An 11,451-nucleotide genomic window follows, 5' to 3' on the forward strand; every position below is an offset into this window, starting at 1 on the left:
CACTTAGTGACGGCCTCTGGGTGTCACAGGAAACGTTTACTGGAACAGTGGAGCCGTCAGGTGCTTTGGGGGTGTGCACATACCTGTTTAGCAGCTGATGAAGAAATTGCTTTGCTGTCCAGCAGGTCAAGAAGCTCGGCGAGTGCAGAGGCTGTGACAGGACTAGAGGTCCCCAAAAGGAGAGAAGACACATTTACAATGCACGCCGTCAGGAACCCATGAGCCCTTATTCCGGATCAGAACTCGACCTGGTAGGTTTAAATGATCAAGACCCATGCCCAGGGACAGAGATAACAGGCCAGCTGGGCGCTCTTTCTATTTTGCGTTTAGGATATAACAAATGTTTGTGACTAGTGTTTTTCTTTTCTTTTACCACCCAACACTAACAGCTGTTTGGCAGAAGTTGTAGCAACAGACAACTGCTTGGTATAATTAGTCAAAAAAGGGAGGTGGCTGCAAAACTCATGAACCATGATGAGAAAAAGAAAATAAAGTCCAGTGATTAAATATTTTCAACTGAAAGATCAGCCTAAAAATCACTTCAAACAAAACAGCTAACAAAGCCACTTTTCTGAATGTTTCTGTACAAATATAAATTCCTTATAATGGTAAGAGATTTTGTTTACAGGAACGCAACTGACTACCAGCCATGCCTTCATCAGGCCTCACTGACCCCCATCCTCTCTTCACTTCTGTGGGGCCACAGCAGCTTCCTGGGCACAGAAAGGCCAGAATCTATTTATACTTCTTTTTTATTTTTAATTTTTTTTGAAATTCATACTTCTATGACATGAGTTACTTGCATAACTCATGAGTTACATGAGATCCCACAATATCAAAGGACAGTAAAGTGTCATTAATTCACATTAGGGTACATGCCTGGATTAAGGAAAAGGCAAGAATGAATTACAACTATTTCTTTTAAAATATATGGTTTGGTGGCTTCTAAATACAGGTTGAGTATGCCTTATCTGAAATGCTTGGAAGCAGAAGTGTTTTGAATATTGTTTTTTTTGTTTTCAGACTTTGGATATCTGTATTATGCCTACTGGCCTGGTATCCCTAATCTGAAAATCCGAAATCTGAAATGCTCCAGTGAGCATGTCCTTTAAGTGTCATGTCAGCACTCAGAAAGTTTAGGTTTTGGAGCAATCTGCATTTCTGGTTTAGGAACACTCAACCTGTACATACAGCAACCAGGCTGATGAAATATCTATCTGAGGTAGGCAGGGGAAGAATGACTTAAACAGCACACTGTGTCTCCATGTGAATGAAGGCCCCTGAAATGGACAATAGCACTTCTGTGAAGTTGTTTCTCATCATTCACTACTAATTTCTTTGGTGGTCTCAGGTAATAAAAAGGAAACTACAGCCTACTCCCTATGACAATATCCATGAACTCCAAACCAATGGGCACAAGTTAGCCAGGCATGACTCACTGTCCTCTAAATCAAGGACAGTGAAATGTTACTAGGGTTGTCTGTTCAGATAATGAAGCATGTTTGTTTATTTCAAAGTATGGATAAAAGGTAATTCCAAGTGAAAACTAGGTCTGGAGAGTGTCTGGTATTATTAAATTGGCATTCAGAACATCTGTGAACCACCCTGACTGACTCTCTGAGGAAGAGGGGCAGAGAGGGCTGAGGAATAAACTAAATCCTTGTCCAACCTCCCACCTTTACTGGCAATATGTAATAGGAAGGCAGGTTTTCCTGAAAGTGTGGGTTGCTTAGAAGTTCTGCAATCCTATAAAATGTAATGGTCAATCGTCACTGAGTGTAGACTGTGTGTGGAACCCAAATAAGCACTGAGGTTGAACTGGATTTCTAGAGCATGCAAAAGATGAGGTCCCTGCCCCCGTATGAGCCAGAGTTTGTCCTATGTGTGTTGCTATAACTGAAAGGCTTATAAACAATGGTAATTTATTTCTCACAGTGCTGGAGGCTGGGAAGTCCACGATCAAGGCATGGGCAGACTCCGTGTCTAGTGAGGGCCTGCCTTCTCACTGATGGCACCGGCTCACTATGTCCTCATATGGTGGAAGGGGTGAGGGAGTCTCTGAAGTTTCTTTTATAAGGGAGCTAATCCTACCCACGAGGACTCCTCCCTCATGACCAAATCACCCACCAAAGACCCTACCCTCCTAACACTATCACCTTGAGTAAATCTCAAAATATGAATCATAATCAGTGTATCAGACCACAGCAATGAAATAAAGGACGTGAGGGTGAAGAGGGACAGGAAAAGAACACAAAACAACTAAAAATACCTTGTTTTACAGAAATTCATCTAATGACCTTATCAGTTGGGTCATAAACTTTTGCTATAAAATCTCTCCACTGATCTAATAGCACTTGGGATTTCTCAATCACCTCTTGTTCCCACAGTGCTCAACACGTAGTAGATAATTAATATTTGTGTCACAGGATTCTTCCCACCAGCAGGGCTCTCTGGTCTACTGCACATGCCAGTTCCAGATATGCTGGGGCTACATCTGAACAGACAATGACCAAGATCAGTACCTGTTACGCCAACCCCACTCCCCAGCTAAGTAAACCAAGCATCAAGCTTGAAACACAGTGGTGGCAGCACGAGCTACTAATTTGCTGCTGTCAGAGAGCACTGGTTTCTGGACATTGCCTGTGTCCCTGCTGTAGAACACACAGCCTGGGCCCTGCGTGCTGGGTGGTCTCTCTTCCCTCAGATTTCCCTAGGCCAGAGGAGGGGAGATGGGATCTTTCAGATCTTCCAACTTTGCCCAGTCCCTCAGAGCTCCATCTCCAGCTTAGATTTGGAGAGAAGACCGCTCCACCCCACCCTGCCCCATTGAAAGGTGCTGTCCATCTCCATCCCCAGGCTTGTCTCAGGCCCAAAGTCCACCCTCTCAGCTTCCGTCAGAACAGGACGTGAGGAGATAGACACTGGCCTCAGCCCTCCCAGGGGCACTTGCCATGTACTAATCCTTGCGTTCACTACATCGACTTCTTGGTGCCCATACCTGGCACCCCATCCAAACACCCACTCTGGACAGTCTCCCTCCCACTGCCCTCTCAGCACGTGCCCTTGCCTCCCACTTCATAATGACATCAGCTGAGGCAACAGCCAGAATGTTCTAGCGTCCCCTCCTTTTCCTCCTCCATCAAACACCCCTCCACACATGCTCGGAGCCCCATCGTTGTCCACGCCTCTGAACCTTTGCTTATTTTTTCTGTTCTGAATTTTTTTTTTTTTTATTAGAGACAGGGTCTTGCTGTCGCCCTGCTTAGAGTGCAGTGGGGTGATTACAGCTCATTGCAGCCTTGAGCTCCTGAGCTCAAGTGATCCTCTTCCCTCAGCCTCCCGAGTAGCTAGGACTTCAAGGGTGTGAGCCCCCAGGCCTGGCTTATACTGCAGCTTTAATCTCACACCTTCACAGATGCTCAGATCTCCCTAATTTTGAAAACGCCTTTGGCTGATCTTACAGTTACTCACATCTGCCCAATTTCTTACCTTCTACCAGTTACAATCTAACAACCCTCTGTGAGCATGTTTGCATCCCTTGCCTGCCCTCTACAAGACCTCTTCTTTCAAAAATCCCCCCCTCACTTGTTGTCAGACACAGGTGTTACCCAGCGCTCAGCCTTGAAGGCCTTGGTACAGCTGCGTCCCCTCCCAAAGGCTCTTGCTTTCACAGAATGGCCACAACGTTTCCAGGGTAAATAGTGGAATGTCTGAATGGAAGGTTGAACCTGGGAGGACTAGGGTCAAAGACAAAAAAGCTCCCAATGCCACAGGACTTCAGGAGACTGAGGTGGCCACTGTTTCAGTCCTCAACACACCAACACAGCCAGGAGAAAGAAGAGACACGCCGCCTGCTGGGTGCAAGGTCTGTGCGTCTTCCTCTCCACAGCCCTGTGAGGCCCGCACTGCCATTTCATTTTCTAGCAAGGCAGCTGAGGGTCAGAGAGGGGAAGTTGCCTGAGGTCACGGCTGGCAAGCAGCTGAGTCAGGAGGTGAACTAACCCCACCTGGCCGCGCCTGGGTAAGTACACTGAGAGCAGGAGGCGGACACGACATCGACGCTTTCCGTCTTACGACCTTTTCTTTGGCTTTATGACACCAACACTACTGTCCTGGTTTCCTTCCTACTTCTCTGCTATCTTGTCTGTTTCCTCCTCCTCTGTCTGTGCTCCTCAGTCTCACCAGAGAGCCATGGCCCCTCCCTCGGCCACCCTCACATCCTAGATGGTTCTCATCTACCCAGCACTCGGGGGACCCCTGTGACTTAGACCGCACCATGTACCCACATCCCCCACTGTCACACCCACGTGCACCCCGGGGCCAGTCTACCCTTGCTGGTGCTATGCTCAGGCCTCAGCTTGGCTGCTACTTTTTTCCCCCTCTAAGACCACCTCTGTCACCACTCTACAGTCAACAGCTCCCAGACCACCTGCCCAAGAGTGGGGCCCACGTGTGCCCTGTGGACTGTGCTTTCCATGCTTAGCACAGAGCTCAGCACACAGCAGGGCCTAAACCAGGCGTCCTCAAACTGCGGCCTGCGGGCCACATGCAACCTGCCTAGGACATTTATCTGGCCTGCTGGGTGTTTTTGCTGCTGCTGTCTGTCCTGCTTAGCAGCCAACTGGTCTCAGGGCTCGCAGTCCGGCCCTCCAACGGTCTGAGGGACAGTGAACTGGCTCCCTGTTTAAAAAGTTTGAGGATCCTTGGACCAACGTACGCTGGATAACAAGCAAAACAAGAACTCACATCTATACCTCCTGGAGCTCCCCTGTGGCTGCAGACCCATATACCCAGCCTACCGGATACCCTCAAGGGACACATGTCCTGCAGGCAGCTCTGACTAACTCAGCGTGTCCAAATGGAACCTGGTGTTCTCACCCCCTCCTTCTAAACTCCTCTTCCTTTACCTCTCATAGATCCAATAGTCTGTTCTCCATTTCACCTTCCCGCCCAAGCAAGCCCTGTGGAAGTTGTGCCAGGGTGAGGTAACTGCTCTCAACACGGCCCACCTCACTTCAGCCTGACCGCTGCCAACTCAGCTCAGCCTGGGACATTTCTCAGTGGCATTCCTGCAGGAGGTTCCCAAAGAGAATTCCTGCCTCTAGTCTTTTTTTCTCCCTTTTAAGGATGGAAATGCTTGTGTCTCCCCCTGACTCATATATGGGAGCCTTAACCCCCAATGTGAAGGTATTAGGAGATGGGCCTTTGGGAGATGAGGAGGCTTAGAAGAGATCACCCGGGTTGAGTCCCCATGATGGGATTTCTGTTACTGCCAGAAGAGATGGGGCTTTCTCTCCCTCCCTGCTTTCTGTGCCTCTTCTTCCCCCTACCCGCTGCTCACCACGTGAGGACCCAGCAAGAAGGCAGTCATCTGCAAGCCAGGAGGCGGCCCTCACCCAGGACTGCAGCCGCTAGCACCTTGATCTTGAACTTCTCAGCCTCTAGAACTATGGAAAATAATGTCCCTTGCTTAGTCACCCAGTATGGGGTATGTTGCTGCGTCTGAGCTGGCTAAGGCATACTGTACCCAGCCCCCCATGTGAAACCAGTATGAGCCTGTCACCTATGGCCTTCAAGAGCTGACAAAGGCATTCACAGTCCTCCAGGGGGCTCTTGGTCACCTCTGCAGGTTTGTCCCCATCTGTCCTGTCTGTCTGCCTCAGGCCCGCCACATTCCCCAACTTCTGGGTGTCCTGGGCCTTGTAGGCCTGCGTGTCACCCAGCACTGCTCTACTGTGTTGGCGTCTGCAGGCCCTGCCCCTCGCCTCTGCCAACTCCCGCAAGTGCAGGGCTCGGCTCACCCGAGGGAAACCTGGGCCGATTTCCCCAGCGCCCTGTGCACATGTCTAGCCTGACAGGATCCCCCAAGGGGACCGTTTTCTTACAGGTCTGTGTCCTTCACCAGTGTGTCAACAACTTGTTCTGCTCATCTTTAAACCCCTAGTCCCTCACAAAGTACAAAGGACATAATCCACAGAGACCTGAACACATAAATGAATTTTCACACGGGACAGAGAACAGATTTAGCATTTGGAATTCACAGGGGATATTTGTGTCTTGTCAGGAGATTCAGAGGGAGAACAGGGAAAGCAAAAAACTGCACCCGCCCTATTTTCTGCTGCTTTGGGACACAGAGTCCATCATAAAGGAAGAAAGAAATCCCCACTCTCACTCACCTCTCCCTGACAGCCAGGTTCTGTTGCTTTAAATAGCCCAGAAAAGTGTTGAGGACCCAACTCGTCACCTTTTTTGGCTCTGCCCTAGTTTCTTTCATCACATTTTGGAAGAACGCCAGTAGGTCAACTTCATTCTGTTAAAAAGAAAAAAAAAAAATTATATACAGCTTCCCCCAAAACGAAAGCTCAGCATTCTGAAGGCAAGTTGGAAACTGTCACCCTTTGCCTCCTCTGAGACAGCTACTTTTTCTTTGCTAAACACTGAGATGTCACCTGAAAATTCTGATCACCCCCAGTTAAGGGCAAGTGTTCTACTTCTCTCCTGTCACCGTGCAGAGTTTGAGCAGTGTTTGCTCAAAGGAATAAACAAATCTTAGAGAGCCCTGGCGTTGTAGCCAGATGGTGAAATTCAATATCCCCCAGACTTGTGGCCTTCTCAGTGTCAACCTGTGTGCCCCACAGCCTTTATCCCTGAGCTGCAAACTGGAGCCACAATGTTCGGCCTGAGTTTAACGTCCTTTCTCTTTCCAGGCCTCTCTTCTGCTGGAAGTCCTGGTGCTAGAGAAGAAGGTAGGAAACAAAGTAAATCCAGAAAGACCAAACAGAATATTCTACTCCTAAAAAATCGAAAGTGGATCATATATGCACTCATCTTCCCATCACCCCAAGAGGTAGACAAGAACGGTTCTGAAATGTTTCCAAAATGCAGCACAAGCACATGTGACCCATTTAGGTCCCAGAAGGGCTACGGGGGAGCAGCTCCTGGGTACAGCTGGCTCTGCCTCCCAGCTCACTCTAGGACAGCAGTTAGCTGCAGTGGCTCACCCAGGAGACATGCTTCATGGAGACAGGGCTATCTGTCCTCTCTAGACGGTCAGCTGCAGCACCCAGGGCCACGCTGTCCTTGTTCCCTCTCTAACCAGACTAAGCAGTGCTGCTCACTAAGTACCCGCAGATGGGATGAGGGGCTCCCATCAGTGAGTGAGTGTGTAAAGCACACACGAGCCAGTTTTTATCAAGCCACACTCACCTTTATATACTGGAATTGCCACAGGTATGTGTGTGACTGACCCCGAGACACACATCAAGTTCTACACCCCGGCTAGCTGCTGGCTCAGATCTAGCAGAACCAAGAAATTTAGCTAAGTCCTCACCTAATGTCAGTAAGAAAAAACTGGCCTGTTCTACTCAGGTAGAGAGGTTGAAATTTCCTAACACTTGGGTGGCGCCTGTGGCTCAGTGAGTAGGGTGCTGGCCCCATATACTGAGGGTGGAGGGTTTGAACCCAGCCCTGGCCAAATAGCAACAAAAAGATAGCCGGGTGTTGTGGCGGGCGCCTGTAGTCCCAGCTACTCGGGAAGCTGAGTCAAGAGAATCGCCTAAGCCTGAGAGCTAGAGGTTGCTGCGAGCTGTGATGCAATTGCACTCTACTGAGGGCAACAAAGTGAGACTATGTCTCCAAAAAAAAAGAAATTTCCTAACGTAGTGGGTAAAAATCATTTTAAGTAGTAGATTTCCCTTAGCTGCTGAAATTCAAATCAGACCACACTTTCTTCAAAATATTCCTTTTGAAGTTCACACTGCAGTGAAGACTCCCACCCTGGCTCCTTTCAAAGACCCTTCATTAAGCAAAAGAACTTCCTGGAAAAATAAGGTGCTGAGAAGCAGCAAGATACCCTCACAAAGTGCTGGGAAAGACACACAGGTGCACAGGCACTCCAAAGCACAATTCCAGAACAGTAAGAAAACCCGCATGCCCTCCGTAACCGATAAATTCTCTGGTGACAAGCCTGCTGAATAATCTCATAATCATCCCTTGAATCTCTTTTCAAGCCAATGCTATTATTCTGCGCATGCTAACCCAGGGCAAAGGCCACCTGGGCAGCCAAAGCTTAAGGACAGATAAAGGCCAATGTAGGCAGCACAATAGGGAGTTTTGCATAACTTCTGGAGAAATATCCAAACTTCCACCACAGTCTGCAAGTCGCTGGGGAAGTAGAAAACTGCTGTCTGGCCCAAATCACACGGGCAGAATTCCCTTTGTTCTAACCCAGACAGGCTGGCCCACTGGTGAAGTGAGCTGTCAGGAGGAGAACTCTTCGCTTTGCCAAGGAAAGGTTTTCTAAATCCACCTAGAAATATTGCACTTAAACTCACAGGCTTGGCTGACTTGCTAGGAGGTGATGAATATCTATTCCTCTACCCTTGGGTGGTTTTTTTATTGGATGGATTACATGGCAAGTCAGATTTCTGTTTGTCTTTTCACGTCAGTGCTGTGATGAAGCCTCTCTGAGCTGGAACTGTACTTCACCAGGGAATACGTGGTTTCAGTCCACAATTTAAAGCGGACAAGAAAATCTGCGATTGTGATGGGGCGAGCTGCAGGCACCGGGGAGGAAGGAGGCCAGGCTGCTGCCGCCCAGGAATGATGGATCAGTACAAGCTGCACGTGGGCTGCCAGCTCTGGCTCTCGAGAGCTGAAGCCCACTTTACGGGGGGGTGGGGGGTGGGACAGGCATGCATTCTAGTTTTCTAGTCTTAGTTTTTCCGTGAGATTGGCAAATGCTAATAAGCTTGGCACAAATCTGTGAAGTCTCTGGTGAACATGTCAGTGCAGCCATCTGGTTTTCTCAGGAAACAGTGAGCCAGTAATTCCCTTACATAAAAATCATATTAAGAGCAACGCAGAAAGGCCACAGCATGAGAGGCCCTTTAACACCCTGCTCAAAAGCAACAAGCAGGCATTCAGCTCAGGACGAAGCTGTCCGACGTGCCGCAGAACTGCGACTTCAGTGGCACGGTGAGTCAGGCCTCCTGGCTGAGATGCCAACTGTTCCTTCAGCGATGGCTAAAGGAGCAGGGACAACTGGTCCTGCCTTTTGTGTAACACCACAGTCTTTACAGGGCTGGGACTGGGCAGCAGCTTTTTCACATTTTAATCACATTTCCCACAGCACTCAATTACGCCCGAGCCCGTGCCAGCCCAGCCTCGCAGACGCTAACAGGAGCCCTCCATCGCTAATGGATTCGTCAGTGGTCATGGCTGGCGGCAGAAGAGGCAGAGGACACCTCGCCTCCACGGCCATGCAGGGAAGGACCCCCGAACCATGTGCCCCAAAGCTGTCTCCTCATTCTACCCTCAGAGATGACAGAATGTCAGAAGACTCTCCAGGTGGAACAGAACGAGGGCTGATTTCTCAACTGCATTCTTGTTCTAAGTCACACACACCCTGGGAAGCTGACGGAAGGTCAGAAAATGAGGCTGGGCTGTATTTATAAGGACAGTGAAAGTGAGAGAGACAGCGCCGGTGCCAGGCTCTGAGGAGACGAGCAGCACAGAAAATAAAAGTCGTGGGAGGGTTCCTCCCTCACAGGGAGTGTCCTGGCAGCTACAGAGGACCCTTGATTGGCGATCCAGGGCTGGTCAAGGGCCCTCAAGAGTTTCCTGATCCCTGCCTGCTGTGGGGATCAGTGACCAGCCCTGTGGGCAGCTGTAGCTGCTGCTAATAAAAATCCTGGTCACGGCACCAACAATCACACGTGGCAGGCACTGTTCTAAGCATTCTCTCCACATTAACTCATTTAAATCCAACAGCTGCCCTAGGAGTTACGTTCTGTTAGGACCCTTGCAGGTGAGACACCGAGGCCCTAACCCACTTGAGGTCACACAGCCAGAAAGCAACAGGCTGTCCTTTTCCACTGTGTGTGTGTGCTGCCTCTGCTGCAGGAAAGGTCACGATCCCTGCCCTCTCGGGGACTGATTCCGAGCACCTATCAGTGCCAGGCACAATGTCAGACAAGGAGCTCATCAAGATAAAGTGCCTTCCCACCACCTCCATTATTTTATTTGATAGCTGCCAGCTGTTCAAAGGTGCTTAACATATTAAAAATGTTGCAAGGAAATTAGCTCAGAAATTAGAAGGAGAAAATGGCAAGTCTGCTTTCTGCTTTTGCCGTCCTAAGCCTGGGCACTCAGCTGTGGCATGACACACCCCTGTTCCCAGATCAGGGAGGAAGACAGTGGCCTGCCAGCACCCATGCCAAACTGGGCTGCAGGGGACAGAGGGTGGCCAGAGTTATCACAGGCCTGGCTTCTGCACCTCTCCCCGGCCCCAGAGAAGGCAACGTGAGCATGCCCAGACCCAGAGCAAGACAAAGCCCCTTGTTATCAGGCAGCCTGTGTTTATGATTGTGCCCCAGTCGGCTAATACAGTAACTCAGACCCAATCGGGCGGGTCACGCCTGTGATGAGAACAGCTGAGCAGAGGCCCCACAACAGCAGACTGCACGGTGGTTTTCCTGGGCAAGGCTCGCACACGTCATGATATGTCACTTTGTGCTGGCACAAACTGGAACTGCACCTATCCCTGCATGGCAGGGATGCCAGGGAGAGCAGCGCTGGGCATCTGCGGGGACACTGGAAGGGCCCGTCAGCTGGGCATCCCTGGGGGCTTCAGTTCCCCCATATTCCTGTGACTTCGGGCAATCTTACAAAGTGAGAAAACTCAAACTCAACCACTGTACAAAATGGCCCAGAAAACAGCACCTAATGCTAGTGTAGGTGATGGAAGTGAAGCAGAGGCCTGAGACGGATGGCTCCAGGGCAGAGGGCAGAAGTCCCCGGGGGATTCAGGGTGGGAATGCTTAGTGTGGTGGCGGCTCGGGTGGGCGATGTGAACGAGGCCTCCCTGTGCTTCTCACAGAAATAGCAAGTGGCTGTGAAAATCTTTCAGTATGTACTCCTGGGGGCAGAAAACTTACTCAGCAAGAGAGGACTTTTGGGAGGACAAAAGCAAAGGGCAGAAATTGGTGGTGTGAGACTGGCGCAGGAAATACAGCTTTCCACGTGAGCACGTCAGGAGAGCCAGGGTGACCCTGAACCTCACTGCCCCCACCCACTCACACCACGGAGGTGTTCTCCTGGCTGCCCCAGGGACACACAGCTAGAGATCCAGGGTCCTACTCTGGTCTCCACTATTTCCACTCCTGGGTCATGTTCCCAGCAGTGTGTGGGAGCCCCTAAAATCCAAGCAAAGCTCTGGTCCCAACTCCACTTGTGCTATGTTCTGAGCGGAGCCACACTGAAAGCATGCAGATGGATCCCAAGTTCTGAGAGGAGCCACACTGGAAGCATGCAGATGGATCCCAAGTTCTGACTGGAGCCAAACTGAAAGCATGCAGACGGATCCCGAGTTCCGAGCGGAGCCACACTGGAAGCATGCAGACGGATCCCGAGTTCCGAGGGGAGCCACACAGAAAGCATGCAGACGGATCC

At 50.0% G+C, this 11,451-nt stretch overlaps 1 protein-coding gene across 1 annotated transcript in view; it reads right to left on the reverse strand.

Moving 5' to 3' along the window:
• The window catches only part of GATB (glutamyl-tRNA amidotransferase subunit B), an 84,719-nt gene that overhangs the window by 8,710 nt on the left and 64,558 nt on the right, over positions 1-11,451 (reverse strand). Inside the window, exons 10-11 of the mRNA XM_003790246.3 lie at positions 6,177-6,310; positions 84-162 (exon numbers count right to left, since the gene is read on the reverse strand). Coding sequence (XP_003790294.1) covers positions 84-162; positions 6,177-6,310 — 213 coding nt within the window. The remainder of the gene's footprint in view (positions 1-83; positions 163-6,176; positions 6,311-11,451) is intronic.

Source organism: Otolemur garnettii, unplaced genomic scaffold (assembly GCF_000181295.1).
Source record: "Otolemur garnettii isolate 467f Iridium unplaced genomic scaffold, OtoGar3 scaffold00041, whole genome shotgun sequence".
Lineage (NCBI taxonomy): Eukaryota > Metazoa > Chordata > Mammalia > Primates > Galagidae > Otolemur > Otolemur garnettii.